At 40.4% G+C, this 16592-nt stretch overlaps 1 protein-coding gene across 5 annotated transcripts in view; it reads right to left on the reverse strand.

The window, feature by feature from the left end:
* ATP2C1 (ATPase secretory pathway Ca2+ transporting 1) overlaps nucleotides 1–16592 on the reverse strand; it is a 56786-nt gene that overhangs the window by 1470 nt on the left and 38724 nt on the right. For all 5 annotated transcript variants that reach the window (XM_048511481.1, XM_048511476.1, XM_048511479.1 and 2 more), the window contains 11 exons: nucleotides 13618–13722; nucleotides 12614–12770; nucleotides 11604–11774; nucleotides 10709–10806; nucleotides 9195–9245; nucleotides 7420–7586; nucleotides 6257–6325; nucleotides 5174–5290; nucleotides 2744–2891; nucleotides 688–783; nucleotides 7–148 (listed from right to left, as the gene is read on the reverse strand). In XM_048511481.1, the coding sequence (XP_048367438.1) occupies nucleotides 7–148; nucleotides 688–783; nucleotides 2744–2891; nucleotides 5174–5290; nucleotides 6257–6325; nucleotides 7420–7586; nucleotides 9195–9245; nucleotides 10709–10806; nucleotides 11604–11774; nucleotides 12614–12770; nucleotides 13618–13722 (1321 nt within the window). The remainder of the gene's footprint in view (nucleotides 1–6; nucleotides 149–687; nucleotides 784–2743; nucleotides 2892–5173; nucleotides 5291–6256; nucleotides 6326–7419; nucleotides 7587–9194; nucleotides 9246–10708; nucleotides 10807–11603; nucleotides 11775–12613; nucleotides 12771–13617; nucleotides 13723–16592) is intronic.

Below are 16592 nucleotides of genomic sequence, written 5' to 3' on the forward strand. Positions count from 1 at the left end.
CCTTACCTAGTATACTTAGACTCTCTGTCTGAAAGACCTTTTGAAGAGGGGGGAAGTAGATTACCAATAGCTGTCCCATTATAGAGCCAAGGACAGCATAACAGAACATTTTGTTGCTGCAGAGTCCAATCTCAAACACAGATGTAGTCTGCAAATAAAGAACACTGAAATTAAACTTTTTTCTTTTGCTTAGTATGCCCTTAGGGGATGGGGCGGTTTACAAATATAATAATAATAATAATAATAATAATAATAATAATAATAATAATAATAATAATAATAATAATAATAATAATAATAATAATAATTAATTAACCACACTATTTTCAGAACTATCTGGTATGTTAAAGCTCAAATGAAAGATTTTTCAATACTAAAGGATTATTTAATTTCAATAACATTTTTTAATTTCAATGACAATATGTTTTTTGGTAGATAATTTATGATGCTTAATTACTTGAGTAGCCTGCTAAGTGTCCATAATTTGCAAAGATAACAACAACAACAGCCTTTATTGGCATACAAAAGCAAAAAATTACAAGCGAGATAAAACACGATTAGAAATTACTGATCTGAAGAATTAAATTTGCAACATTCTCACAAAAGAGCGCATCAGAACTAAATTTGCAAAGACGCTTTTTCAATATTTCAACTGTTGATATCATACCTAGCACAGTGGTCACGTACCTGAGATCTTGAACTCAAAGCATTGAACATATCAAAAAATACAAAACAAGTGAAGGTCATTGTTGTATCTCGAGGTGTTATGACGTTGTCTCGCAGCTGATAAAAGAAAAGAAAGCTTTAACATATGCAGTTCTTTGCAGATCTACAATGAAGCATTTCAAACTTTTTATCCAAAATTTAAAACCACAATACTGTAAAGCACACAGTCCCATAACCCAAGATTTAGAAAAATCCCTATTTGATGCTGCCATATGGGAATCTCACTCTATACAGAATTGGTATCTAAAATTCATAACTTATTCCTGTTTTCCACACAGTGTATCTGGATTTAATTTTAAAAATACAAATAGACCTATTCAATTCCAATTCCTGATGGGTCTTTCAGGGCCAGAGCGAGGGGAAATTGCACCCGGGGCACATGTGCACCATGTGCCCCTGTCACGCCCCTGCACCAGCACGTGTACAAAGAGGGGAAAAAAGAGTACCTGGACCATTACTGCCCAATCAACCTTACATCAATGCCAGGAAAGATTCTAGAGCAGATCATTAAACAGCTTGTAAGCACCAAGAAGGGAATATTGTGATTGCTAAAAGTCAACATGGGTTTGTCAAAACAAGTCATGCCAGCCTAATCTTATCTCTTTTCGATAGAGTGATAAGCTTGTCAAGATTAGGAAATGCTGTGGATCAATGACTTGGATGATGGAATAGAGGTCATGCTAATCAAATTTGCAGATGACACCAAATTAGGAGTGGTAGCTAATACCCCAGAGGACAGGATCAGAATTCAAAATGACCTGGACAGATTCGAGAGCTGGGCCAAAACTAACAAAATGGATTTTAACAGAGATAAATGTAAGGTACTACACTTAGGCAGAAAGAATGAAATGCACAGATATAAGATGGGTTACACCTGCCTTGACAACAGTATATGTAAAAGGGATCTCTTAGACCACAAGCTGAACATGAGTCAACAGTGTGTTGCAGCAGCCAAGAAAGCCAATGCGATTCTGGGTTGCACCAACAGAAATATAGTGTCTAGATCGCGGGACAGAATAGTTCCTCTCTATTTTGCATTGGTCAGACCTCACCTGAAATACTGTGTCCAATTCTGGGCACCGCAATTCAAGAAGAATTTTGACAAGCTGGAATGGGTCCAGAGGAGGGTGACCAAAATGGTAAATGGTCTGGAATCCATGCCCTATGATGACACACTTAGGGAGCTGGATATGTTTAATTTGGAGAGGAGAAGGATAAGGGGTGACAATAGCCATGTTTAAATATGTGAAGGGATGTCATGTTTAAGATGGAGCTAGTTTTCTGGTGCTCAAAGACTGGGACAAGGAGTAACAGATTCAAGGGAAGGAAAAAAGATTCCACCTAAACATTAAGAAGAAATTCCTGACCGTAAAGGCTGTTCAACAGTGGGATACGTTGCCTCAGAATGTAGTGGAGTCTCCCTTTTTTGGAGGTTTTAAAACAGAGGCTACATGACTATCTGACAGGAGTGCTTTGATTGTGTACCCTGCATGGCAGGGGATTGGACTTGATAGCAACTGTAGTCTCTTCCAACTGTATGATTCTATGACCCTATTAGACTGTAATATTAAGGCACCTGGGGAGTATTTAATTGATGAGGCTGTAATCAGTTTTATGAAGGATGTATATATTTGTATTGTATTTTGCACTGTAAGCTGCCCTGAGCCTATCTTTAGACAAGAAAGGGTGGGATATGAATCAAATAAAAATAAAACAATTCAAATAACTGTTAGATGGCCCCAACAGCTTGAACACACTCAGTGAGCCTTTACAGTTTTTTCTATGAACAAACATGATATCATTTATAACACTGATGGTTGAAATGCCTGAGTTTCAAAAGCTACCATATTGAACAATGGGGAGGTGTAGTATTTCAGGTCTGAGGCCCTCCTTTTTGGCACTTACATGATTCTTTGCAGGTTAACACTTCAAAAAATGCTGCTACGGGAATAGAAGCAGTACAATTCGGAAACATTTAAAGTGTTTTTTTAAAAAGATGCATACATCTGCGACTTACCTCCCTCCAGAAGACAAATAATGTTCCACATACAATAATTATAGATGAAACTAATATTTTAATAATCAGATTTTTGGTCAAAATGCTGTCCTTCACATTTCGTGGTGGTTTCCGAATAACATCTTTATCAACAGGCTCAACTCCAAGGCTAAAATTTAAGATAAAACCATTTTTGAATTGAATTCACTGATGCAACTAATGCTGTAAATTAGTCAGAAATAATTCACTGAATAGGTTCCTGCTTGTCCACAGAGCCCAAGCATAAAATTTTGCTTAAACAGAATAAAATTATCCTATACAGTCTACATAAAGCTAGTAAGAGTTATCCTTTTTTGTTTTCTGCTGTCAAGTCACAGTTGACTTAGGGCGAACCGAGTAGGGTTTTTAAGAAAAGGGAGGTGGTTTGCCACTGCCTGCCTCTTTGTCATGCCTTTGGTATTACTTGGAGGTCTCCCATCCAAATACTTGTCAGGATTGAGGCAAGAATGTTTGACTGGCCCAAGATCACCCAGCAAGTTTTCAAGGCAGAGTGGATATTTGGACCTGGGCATCCCACATCCTAGTCTGACACCTGAAACACCATGCCAGATTCATAGGGCAGCACAAGCAGATAGACATGCTCCCTGGCAGACTACCTGTAATAGCAAGCACAGATTTATTCAAGGCAGCACCAATCTCGCCCTTAAATTTGGTGACCTGGTTAGCCCTCTATTTATGAATAAAGATGAAACAAATAGTCTGAACTTTCCACAGAGAAGACATGCTTTAAATACTTGTCACACTTTGTGGGGGGGCGGGATCTTTAATGTGGAGGAATGAGTTAAGTTTGCAGTACAGTTTTACACAGGTGATGAAGCTTACGCAAAGCAGTAAGTGAACATGAACTATTTACATGAGCTTGCTAACGTTTCTGGAAAGGTTTCCCAAAGATAATAGTATTTGACTCAGCCCTCAAAAAAAAAAGCTTAAGAAAACATGCTGCCTTTAAATATAATTGTCCCCATTTCCAAAGCTGCAACTGCACTTTGTGGCATCCTAGGTAAACTGGAAAGCAATGAAAAGGTTTTGAGTGACCTGCTCTAAAAGCAGCCCAATTTGTACAGAGGGGTGGTGGTTTCTCGAACCAGCATGAGGCCACACTGGCGCATTTACCACCCCCGTCCCAACCAGCATACACGGTACCTACCCCAGCAAAGAGAACAAACATGGAGGCAGGCACCCAAACCAGAAGAGCCTGCTGCTCGCAGAGCTGCCATGGCCTAAAGGTGGATAACAGCACATGTGCATTCCTATGGGCAGAGCCAACCTTAGCTCACGTTGACCAAGCTTTTGGCCCAGGAATGCCCCCAGCAGAAGTCGATGACTCTACACCATGATAACACGTGGCGTAGGACATTATTTCCAATGGAGCTTTCTAGGCAGCAGCAGGCGTTTTTTGCCCTGCTGCTTGCTACACCGTTCGGAGCTCCATTGGAGGAAGTATAGTGGAGCCTTCACTGTGCTGTCTCCACCTGCCACAGAGTGCCCCCCACAACTGGATTGTGCTGTCAATAAACATTTAACTGCACAAGCTAAAGGCTCCATTCATGCATTTCATGGTACTTTTGACAATTTGCAAACTACTCATTTATTTTGGCAAATATAAAGCAAAAGTACACAGTGAGCACATCAGAAGAACCACCGATGCAATGCTCACACTGCTGGGCACACGAGACCTGGGCTACCCACCACCCCCCAGCCATTTTTGCTAGTTCATTCCTTTCTCTTATTTTTTGTTTCATGCATTCCTGTCTTTTAAAGTGGGCACTCTTATCCAAGTACAGCTGCAACCAGCTTCTTTTCATTTTGTCCTGTCAGGATGTTTACAAAGAACTATCTAAAGACACATTGAATATAGGGAGGGTGGGATGAGATTCAGAGTATCAAAGGCAGCTTTGTCTGATCTTTTAATGCCATGTAGCTATTTTCAGACCACTTGACCTGCAGCACTGCACTCTTCTGGAAGGTAACTGGATCTGGCCCCTTCCACACATGCAGAATAATGTACTTTCAATCTACTTTCATTGAACTTTGCAACTGGGTTTTATGGTGCGGAACAGCAAAATCCACTTGCAAACAATTGTGAAAGGGGACTGAAAGTGCACTATTCTGCATGCGCGGAAGGGGCCTCTGTGAAGATCCCATTCAAAAGAACAGGTTTCACACATAGGGCAGACCAGTATGACAAGTTCATGTGTGAGCAAGAGTAACCATAGAACTAGAATTACATAAGACACAATAAACAGAGAACACAACAAAAGGAGTGAATCCAACTGCTGAAGTTTGCACCAGATTTTTCTTTTCAAAATACATGTTAAATATTGCTAATTGTCATGGACTTTCTAAGCATCAGCATTAATTCCTCACACCAAACCTTAAAAGTGTTTTTACCTTTGAGCTGGAGGCCCATCCATGATAATGTTGATCCACAAGATCTGCATGGCATTGAGAGGATTAGGAAAGTTCATTAATGTAGCCAACGAGATTAATGTCAATGCAGCTATACTCCTGTTGAGAAAAGTTGGTTTATACAGCTATCAGCAAGGTAACCTTCAGTGTTTTTTTGTTTGTTGATGACAAATATTTCAAGCAAGGGAAATATATTGTACATTTCAGTTGCAATCTGTGTTGTCAATCCAACTGCTTTTAAAGGTATCATGCAGGTTATTGGCGTGGTAATCACTATGCACTCTTCAGTACAAAACAGTAACTCAAGCATCACATTAATTTTTTTTTTCTTGCTAGATTACATCCCATAAAAAGAAACACTGCAACAGCCTACGGGTTTCTTTTTGACAATCTGTTAAGTACACACTTTCCAAGAGTGCGACAGAAAGGTGTTCTTTTACCAATATACAAGATAGTTTATTAAAGTTTGTCACTAGCACTCTTACAAAGAACATTTAAAAAATGTACATAATTGGAACATATTCCAACTGCATGCAGAAAAGAATCTCAGCAACAAAACCCTATGTTGAAATTGTGTTAAAACACTTCTTTGTTCACCTCATTGTTCACCTTATAGAGCTATCAAAAAGTCCCTTTATTGCAATGTTTGGAGAATATTTACCAGATCAAGTGAGGCATCATTGGCTCTTGGCTTAAAAGTTGCAGAACACAAAAATATTAGATCTATTTCCCTCAGCTTGACAATAATAAAAAGGACAATCATCTAGCACTCATTTCATGCAGGAAGAAAAAAAATGTAATCAAGGCTTTCAAAGGATATGTGTCCACCCTGCAAAAACTTTCCTTAGTTTTACCTTAGACCCATTATACTCCAGCTTTGAATGGCCACTGCCAAACACTGTCAGAAATACTTCAGCATGATAACAAAGAATGGCTGAAGCCTTTGCATTTAATGGCTCTATAAGATATAACACTCAATAATCACCAAGTTCAATTTTTGATAATGGTCATGCAGAGTTCTATACAATTTGGAACAGGAAACTTCTGACATGTGGCAAAACTTACGTGCTAAGTTGAAATCTAACGAAATTTTTTATGTTATTATAAATTCCTTTACCCTCTTCAATGGCAGACCTAAAATATAAAAACCAAGATCAGAACACTGTGAGACAAATGAAGCACTATGTAATGCATTAATTTAATACTTGGAAGATGCCCTGAAAATGTAACATGACAATCTAAGATTCAGGCATTTATGTGATTCTGCAGATTTTCATGGAATGCATCTGTACTCCCTTGACCACTTCCAAATCAATATTACAAATCAATATTTTCCAATGGTAACTTAATAATAAAAAACTTTTAATACCAGTTCTACTAACCCTGGAATTTAAAGAATACAAGGGTATAACATATTCTAGATAGCTTATTCCTCATTTCCTGAAGCACTACCTTATTCCATTTTGCTCCAGAAGCTAAGCTTTCTAGCATCAGGTAGAACTAATTAGATGTAATTCATTAAAAACAGCTCAAGTCGTTAATGACTGGAGTTTCAAAGTGAAAGGCTCATTCCGCACATGCAGAATAATGCACTTTCAAACTGCTTTCAATGCTCTTTGAAGCTGTGCAGAATGGCAGAATCCACTTGCAAACAGTTGTGAAAGTGGTTTGAAAACGCATTATTTTGCGTGTGCGGATGGGGCCAAAGTTACAGAAGGTAATTTTGAAATTTGTCAAGCTAATGTATTGATACCGCTAATATTTTCCTATCATAGTTTTCTACAGGTTATTAGACTTTGCCTTTTTTTTAGATCTTATCTCCAGGACAAATATTTCAAACTAATACTTTGTCTGCACCTACTTCCTTACTATCTCCTCATTGCTTTTTGAAAGTAGCAAACGACTACAGATAAGTGACTCAGCAATGTCTGTTAATAGCACTACCAATGGTTTAAAAGTAGTATTTTAAACAGTACATACGCACAAATCCAAATCACTTAAAGCACAAATCAATGCTAGCACAAATCAATGAACCTATAAAACTTTAGGGCCCACATACACAGATTGGGAAATGCTGCTCTAGAATACATTTATTTCCATTATAATCTTGCATTTTTCATTCAATGGTAGAGGGTGTATTTGCATTCATTGCCATGTCTACATATTCCAAACAAAAACCACTACAAAGACACTGTTCCTGTGTGCCAGTCTTCATAAAGCAAACTTACATTATTGTCTGAAAGTCATCATCCACTAGGATCATATCAGCTGCTTCCTTGCAGACGTCGGTGCCAGTCTGCCCCATGGCCACTCCAATGTCAGCGGCTTTCAGTGCTACAGCATCATTCACTCCATCTCCCGTCATAGCAACTACGGCACCATTATTTTGCAGGGACTGAGAAAAGGTACAATTATTGTCATCCAGTAATCACAAGGTTTTATCATTCAAATGTCTACCTTCCCTTCCAATTAAAAATTGCCAAATCCACAAACCATGAATGAGCAAAACCATCAAGCAGCATAATAACATAATGGCAAAAGCTGAATACACCAAAGAATCATTCCATCAGTTAAAAGATTGTGCAAAGAACAAGAACAAAACCGTTCTTACCTAATGCCTAAAGCTCAATAAAGTGTTGCCAGGTAAATCACCTTAACGGGATTCCCCCACAATTGCCAATCCACATCCAAACTGCTCTTTCTTTCTTTCTTTCTTTCTTTCTTTCTTTCTTTCTTTCTTTCTTTCTTTCTTTCTTTCTTTCTTTCTTTCTTTCTTTCTTTCTTTCTTATTTATTTGATTTGATTTGATAAACCGCCCTACCCCCAAAGGGCTCAGGGCCATGCACAACAAACAACAATACAATAAAACAAATCGAATAACCCCAGTTAAAATACAAAGCCTTAAAACTATAAAACTACGGCAGCAGTAGTAGCCTTCAATAAATAATTTAATTAATAATAGAAGATGTCTGGTACTCAACCCCAGTGATCAAACCCTGGGAAGAGAGGGGATTGGCAGATGGTCCAATAGATAGCCAGTGTGCAGGACAACACGAGGGGCGGGCTCAGCGGCCGGCCCCCTCAAAAGCCCGGTGGAACAGCACCGTTTTGCAAGCCCTGTGGAACTCTCCAAGGTCCCGCAGGGCCCTAACTGCTGAAGGAAGGGCGTCCCACCAGGCAGGGGCCAGGGCAGTAAATGCCCTGGCCCGTGTGGAGGCCAGCCGCATCATGGAGGGGCCGGGGACCACCAGTAGATTCGCCTCCGCAGAGCGGAGGACACGACTCGGGACATAAGGGGTGAGACGGTCCTGTAGGTATGAGGCCTCTAAAAGGCCTTTATCTGAAAGCCTCAGAAGGTACAGGCAATCAGAGAAGGGCCTCCAAAGCCCCCTCTGCACATGCAATATAATGCACTTTCAATCCACTTTCACAATTGTTTGCAAGTGGATTTTGCTATTCCGTACAGTAAAATCCAGCTGCAAAGTGCACTGAGAGTGGACTGAAAGTGGATTATTCTGCATGTGTGGAAGGAGCCCAAGGATTACCTTAAAGTACAGACAGCTTCATATGAGAGTTGGCAGCCTTTTACTACTCTCTGACACTGCATAAGATTCATAAGACACTTTATGCGCATTTCAATGAAGCTAAAGGCTTTCTACACATAGGGTGCACTTCTGCTCATGAAATCAACATGGGCTTTACCAGACAATTAGATAAACAAAAATAGCATTGACAACATTTCTTCTACAAGAGTCATTGAAGGGTTTCATTTTTCTTTGCCTTCTGCGATTACAACGCTGTTTAATAAACTGCCAAATACTTCAAAACAACCTAATAGCTCGAGTTGGCCCCATGGAAGCTTAAATATATTTTACCACTCAGCATTAGTGGCAGACAGCTCTTCAGGAGTCCTAATTGATTTCATTTGCAATTTTGAGTTGGAGATTGCATAATGGTATAATGCAGTGAGTGGCACAAGGCTGTTTTTAGAACACTCTCTTACCTTGACAATCTTCAACTTGTGTCTGGGACTTGCTCTGTAAAACACTGCTACCTAAAAAGTGGAAATAAGAACAACAGGGCCTTAACTATTTTAAGATCATGTTCCCTAATGATAACAACTACAGCTAGCCTCTTTCATAGAAGACTATCTATATACATAATTCACTCGAGGGTTTGGAATGTCCGACGGCAAACCTCCAGCCAATGTGTGTGAAGTGCATCCATCACATTCTAACCTCCACCCATATCCCTTCCCAAGACCAGTGGGGAGAAGCAGGCCCAATCCTCCATGGAGTCCAGCATGAAGGGCAGGGCCCCCCACCTCCCTTCCCTGTTTCCGTAGGACTTGGGAAACAAGAAAGAGGGGGGAAACCACCTGATCCTCCATGTGGGCATGAGCTAGCTGAGCCCCACATGGAGGATCGGGGTCCCTTCCCTGTTTCCAAACCTGTGCAGGGTTTGGGAAACAAGACAAGGGAAACAGTCCTATCCTGCCTGCCCTCTCCCCCGCCCCCCACATCTAGAGTCCATTTTGTTTAATTGTAAAATGGGCTTTACTGCTAGTTCTGACATAACAGGGAATGTTAAGAGAGGGAGGAAATTCCTCTCCTGATACTTTGCTTCTTGCCTTTCTCTACCCACCCCTTATCAGAAGAATGTGTGATTGATTGAGTCACAATAGACTCACGGCGACCCTTTCCACGGGGCGTTCCAGGCATGAGATGAACAGAGGCGGACAGCCAAGGTCTCCCCTCATGTAGCAACCCCAGACTTGCAGTCTTCCATCCAAGTACTGACCATATGTGACCCTGCTTAGTTCTCAAGCCCTGAACAGCTCAGGCCAACAAGGCTAACTAGGGTGTTAACCCCTTCTTAGGCTTGCCTATTCCTCTCACTATTAGTCCCATCAGAGTTGGAACCAGCAAGCAGAAAGCTAGTGACTGTGGGGATTCCTGAGTCCAAAGGATCTACCACCTTAACATTGACCGTCAGTTTGCAAGAATCCCAACAAGGTTAGAATTAGCATGATATCATTCTTGATTCAAAAGGCCCATCTCTAGAAGGTTAAAGGGGCTTTGTCTGAGACTTTCTTCTCTGCTTCTGCAGCCACCACTGAGAGCTGTTTCCACCAGAATGTATCATTAGAAGCCAGTGCACTACAACACTTTTTTTCTTTTTAGATTTCAGGAATAGAGACAACCAAGTAAAGACTGTCTTTAACTGTTTCCTTAAATCAAAAGCTAAATTGTACAGCCATTTAATACACCTTGACAGATTTCAAAAACATACAAGAATGGAGTAAAACCATTCTCCATAGAATTACTGTCCTCGCCTACCCACTACTAAAGACTGACATGTCCAACTGGGCGTTTATCATTAAGATCTAGTCGTACGAGTGCATTAGATACTAGTTATGTTTATTTAGAACACGTTAATCACTTGTGTCAACTTACTAAAAATCTCAAGCTAATATTTTCTGCATCCTCCATACTCCCTCCCGCTTTATAAACCAACCTTAGGCGCTATTTGTGAAAGTTGTTGTATATCCAACGTATCTATTTCTTCTCCTGAAATTGCTTGAGCATTTTTGCAATACAATCCCAAACGACTTGCTGAAAAACAAGTTACTCTGTTTAGATGTTAAGAGGAAGCAAACAATGAAGCAACAGTGTATTCTTTGGATCTCAATGCAACTAAACCTTCTAGTCTAGATTCCAATGTTCCTTGTTATTCTTTACATTAATAACGTTGCCATGAAAGTGTGCAGGACAGCAAACGTACACCAGCTGTTTTGTGAGCCTATATTCAGGAAATAAATTCAGTGCATGCTTACATATTAACACATTCCTATTCCACGTTCCTAGCAAACATTAAAGAGCCACAAATTACACACTAACATTAGCCCAGAGAAGCATGTGTGTGGTATTCATTTACTAAAAAAAATGGTCTTCACCATGCTGAGGAGCCCAGGGTCAAGGTTTGGCAGAGGCAGAGCTACAAGGGGACCGGCGGTGCGCGCTGCACCGGGCGCACACCTGGGGGCGGAAAATCACCCCTCACCCACTTCATCTTGTCATCACCTACTTCCAGACTGCACCTTTTGTTACTGAGCATGGCAACAGAATTGTTTAGGGTCAACCAATAGGCTTGTGCTTGCCCAGAAAACTTCTGACTGCCCTCCTCCTCTCAATTCTGTAACAAAAGGGCTTTTGAATTTGGTCTCTCTTTCAAGAACAGTTTGCAATACATTGTAAGTTCACAAAACAAACCAGAGTCTCTGAAACTAGTTTTATGGGTCTTTGGAGACTTGGCCATGGTCTCAATATGCTACATGATGCTAACCTTTTCATATATCTATGAGCAAGGCAATCACTATCACAGTTCAAGGACATCAAAAATCAATCCATACCAATGGCAACTGCAGTCTCCTGTGAATCGCCAGTAATCATTTTTATCACTACTCCAGAAGTGATAAGTGTATTGACAGCTTCTTTTACACCAGTTCTTGGAGGATCAATAATTCCAACCAGACCCAGAAATGACAGCTGCCCAAGCTCAGGACCAGATGCTAAGGCCAGAACTTTCAAAGAAAGAACAACAAAAAAAGGTGTGGATCAGAATGGCACTGTTAGTCCTCACTTAAGCGCTAGAGACCGAAGCAGAAAAAAGAAGAGGAGTTTGCATTTATTCTCTGCCTTTCTCTCCTGTAAGGCAGGTGGGTCTGAGAAAGTTCCAAAGAACTGTGACTAGCCCAGGGTCACACAGCAGGAATGTAGGAGTGGGGAAACCAATCTGATTCACCAGATAAGAGTCTGTCGCTCATGTGGAAGGGTGGGGAATCAAACCCGGTTCTCTAGATTAGAATCCACCGGCTGTTAACCAATACACCACACTTGCTCTCCTACAATTATGCATCAGCACACATCTTTTTCCTACGACAGTAATAATGGAGTCTTTTCAGAGGCTCCTGTACATCACTATGCAGAAAGGGCAGACCTTTCCACACTAAAATTTCACTTATTATTTAATCTATTGAAAGCAATGCAGTGGTAGAAGGGACACATTTTCTATTAGAAAGACTTCAGGGAGCACGAAGTTTGCTCCTGTCCTCCATACTATTTTTTAGGTTTTAAAAGAGAGTTCTCATATACAAAGTTTCTTCACAAGTTTGACAATTGGTATTCGTGTTGTTCTGGGAATTTCAGAAGCCTTGGACTGCAATCCAAGCTTATAAACAGGATTTCACAGTAAGCCAACGTCAATATAATATGAGAGAAGCACGGTTTTTAAGAATGGAAACAAATTGGGGGAAGGCTTATTCACAGCTCTTCTCCAGCTTCTCTCATGCTGAGCAGAGCACGCAATTAATTTTAAAATATTCCCCTTGGCTGTGAAGGCCAAACTGGGATACGGTATTACCTCTAAGTCCTGCAGATCCCATGGATGCTTTCTCTTGCTGATAAAGATCCCTTTGTTGTTGGCTGAGAGGTAGGCTGTGCACTTTGCTATTGTATGTTGTACAGTATCGAATAACTTCCTCATAAGCACCTTTCATGAAACAAATCTCCGGCTTGTCCTACAAAGAGTAAATGAGTTAATACATGCTGTCTTGTCCTCTGCCTCAACTCTGTCATTGTTATAACTTCAAAACCTTCCATTTGCCCATGGTTTCTAATTAGCTGACAATTCACTGCTCAGTTCAAGGCAAATCCTTCATCCACATAAAGGACCGCATTGTAGCTACACTTAGCTAGTCAGTGGGCATTACTTTGTTCTGTGAATAAATACTGTGTATAAAAATATATACAAGTCACATAATTTGGGTTGGAAACAGACTACATTTTTCACCAACAGAAGGGGGGATGTAATTTCTGCCAATTCCCTCTTCCTCCTGCAGGTTTCCAGCTTACCCCTCATCCTACTCAAGAAGATCCCCTGTCTCCAGAAGCAAAAGTCCATGGAAGTCAACAGGCCTCAGTAGGAGACGGGGAAGCTGGAAATTTCACTTCCAAAGACAAAAGTGTCTTCTGTTAGCAGAAAAATTTAGACTGGATGCAGCCATAGTTTCTTGGAAGAATTGGGTTTGAAAGCCCTGAAAATACAGACTGACATAGCAAAGATAGTAACAACACTATTTCTTGCCATTTCAGTAGCCATTTTCATGGCTACACATTATGCGTGTTCTACCACATAAGTGTCTTGAGAAAAAGAGACAATGTTTCTCCAGTGTTTACATACCTGTCTTGACCATATTTATCTGGAAGTCAGTTCAACAGAAACAAAATTACACTTATTTTCTACCATGCTTAAATTTCAGCCAGTCTGAGAAATGCTCCTCTGCATGAAAGTAACTGAGCCACTGCATTACACAATAGGTGGATATTGGAGTTTATAGAACAAAAACTGCAGAACTAAAGTCATACCTGTTGTGTTCTATGCAGACACTTAACAGCCATCCATTTTTGCTCAGAGCTGAAGGGATATTCTGCTTTTCGTATGTAGTCCTGCTGAATTCCGTCTAGACCCATCTGTGAAAAAAAGTTATTTAGTTTCAATGTCCTTCAAGCACACCTCTGAGCTTGCTATTAGCACTACACAACAAACAGTTTTGGGTTATGCTGAGTTGCAGAACAGAGAGTTTTCCAGGGCTTTGGCTGTCTGTGAAAAATTTCCTGTTCCTAAAGATTCACTGTTCCATAACACTAACAACCATGAATTACTGCCATGGTCAATTTTGCCTAATGTTGCATGAACAATCTTGAAATTTTATGTTTTTCAGGTGATCATCCCTAGCACTTGTGCAAGTGTACACTTAGTTGATCAATAAATACTAGGATGGGGATTAAAGCACCCAATAATAATCCACATTTTTAAAAAATCAAGCTATAGATTCGCCTGATTAGTTTTGATATGACCTCTGTAACATATACAGACACTTAGGCACATTCAGGGAGTAAAACGTTTAGAGCCCAAAGTGCTAATCTAGAACTCCACATGACTGGCTGACAGAACTGAACAGCATTCTATGGATGAAGGACAGGGAGTTTCAAGGGAGAACTGAATTAAGAGCCAGAGTGAATGGTTGTTCTGTTGTCGCTCTACTCTCTGATAACTGAGGGCCAGTTCAAAGTGAGCTGTGCTTCTCTGATTAAGTGCCAGAGAGGACAGGTTTCAGTTAGGAAATCTGTGCAAAGGTCCTGGAGTTAACCATAACACGGTAACACTGATTAATCACACTTGGTGGCTTGGTAGTTTTCTCTTGAGAACTACGCTCAGATAAGGAGCAGGGAAGCTCCTAAGGGTGGGGGGGTGGGTTATATATAGAGAGAGGATTGTAGCTTCCTGAGGGAGAGCAGCCATCCTTCTATAAGACGCACCATGTATCTCATAGAAACACCCTAGTGAACAGACTGTCATAGAGATAGCATTCAAGGATCTGTGTATTATATTTACGTGAAGGTAGAAATTAAATTTTTAAACAAATGGCTAGAAAGCCAAACAGAATGCTGTAATACCTATATCGGGGTATCTAATTTTTTTGTCTAGAATTGAAGTGATTAACAACAGAAAGGCACTAAGATAGTGACCTATATGAAACTTGTATCAACTGAAAAAAGTTACTAAAACAACTTGTAAATAGTAACCTCTCAGATACCAGCTTCATACATACATACACATACATCTGTCTGTCTGTCTCTGTCTCTGTCTCTCTCTATATATATATACTTATTCGTTTGCCAGTAAACCTCTTTAACCTGTAAATAAAATCTTTTAATTTCATGGTTTAATGGCAAAAAGTCTCTGGTACTGGCTTATTATTTCCTGACAGAAAGCAAACAGGATATTTTGGTGTCCCTGGATGAGTAGCTAAAGACTTTTTTTTCTTTTCTATTTAATTTACTAGCGACAGTGAGGAAACTTAGAGAGTAAAACACACTCTCCATGTTACTAAAAATCTGTTCTGAAGAGGAAAAAAGGAAAACTGCTCAGTCAGAGCTGTGTGGTCTGTTTAACCAACAATTTTGGACTTCTTCCACATTAAAAATCAACTTCGAATTTATAACCATTGTGCTAAGTTCAAAGTAAGACAGGCAAAGATATGAATAGCAGCTTAACCTTCAACAATTAATTAGAGAAACCTCAGCCAGTGAAAATGCAACCTGAAGTGAATCAGATGAAGATTCGCATATTGACAAGTTCAGCTAAAATACAGCAACTTAATGTAAACAAGAAATATTTGAGGGATGCTACTTTGATCCTCCTACACTCTAGGTTGAAAACTTATACTTCTCACCTTATATTTGGATCCGTTTCTAAATCTACTCTTCTATTCCACCCACTATGTGTTTTCTAATACTCCCTACGGACATAACCAATCCATGCAGGACAGTTTTTCTTTCTTAACAAATAGTTAAGGTCTAAGCTATAAGAATAAACTGTGCAATCTGGGCAGGGGGTGGGGTGGTGCTGAAATCACTCAGGAAGTAGTAAAAGAGTTGCACCAGTATCAGTGCCACCAAGACCATGCATAAGTGGCATGGACACTGATGCAGAGGGACTTATCTGGGAGGCAGGGAACTGCCATGCCAGAACCTGGAAGTCCCCCCCCACCACCACTGTTTCTATGCCACAGGAGGCCATGCCAGCGTGAAGGGGGGGGGGGTGTTCCGGGGACATTCCCAGGGCCAGAACTGACTTCAGTCAGCTCTCAATGGAGTTTCAGACTGGGAACATTCCCCTTCAGTGGCACAGACATACACTACTAACAAGGATGGCCTAAATCATATGCCTTTTTGGGCTTTCCTGGGAGAGAAAGGAGTTTCTCCTTCTCCCCTGGCAATCACAATGCCAACTGCCTCTTTGGAGGAAGTGCAACATCGGCATCCCAGACCACTGCTCTACCCCCCCTCCCTCCTTTAGATTGAACTGTAAGAGTCCCTTAATAATCCCCAAGAATCTGAGCTGGTTCCAACCAGCTTTTCTACACAGGTTCTCTCTGGCAATGCTGAGGATTATGGGACTGCAGGCAAAAAAATCATGTGGGATGAAAGAAGGGAACTTGGCAACATGGAGCAAAAAAAGCTGGCTGGATCCAACCATCTAGGTTTAAGCTACGAAAACATTTCAAAAGCCAATGACCTCTGCATTCATGCTGCGGTATCACCTATTCAGCATCCAATCTTTTATTTATGTAAACATGATAATGTCAAAATTAAAGTCTCATGTTGGTTGTCTCATGTTGGTTCCAGTGGCAATTCTATAAGAATCTACATAGAATTATTGGAAATCATTAGACAACCTCAGGCTGAGGAATGTGGTCTCAACAAATGTTGAAGGCATCTGGCTCACTATAAACGAAACTGCATCCTTTTTGATGTTTTCAGACTATTGATCTTGC

This window comes from Sphaerodactylus townsendi, linkage group LG11 (assembly GCF_021028975.2).
Source record: "Sphaerodactylus townsendi isolate TG3544 linkage group LG11, MPM_Stown_v2.3, whole genome shotgun sequence".
NCBI lineage: Eukaryota > Metazoa > Chordata > Lepidosauria > Squamata > Sphaerodactylidae > Sphaerodactylus > Sphaerodactylus townsendi.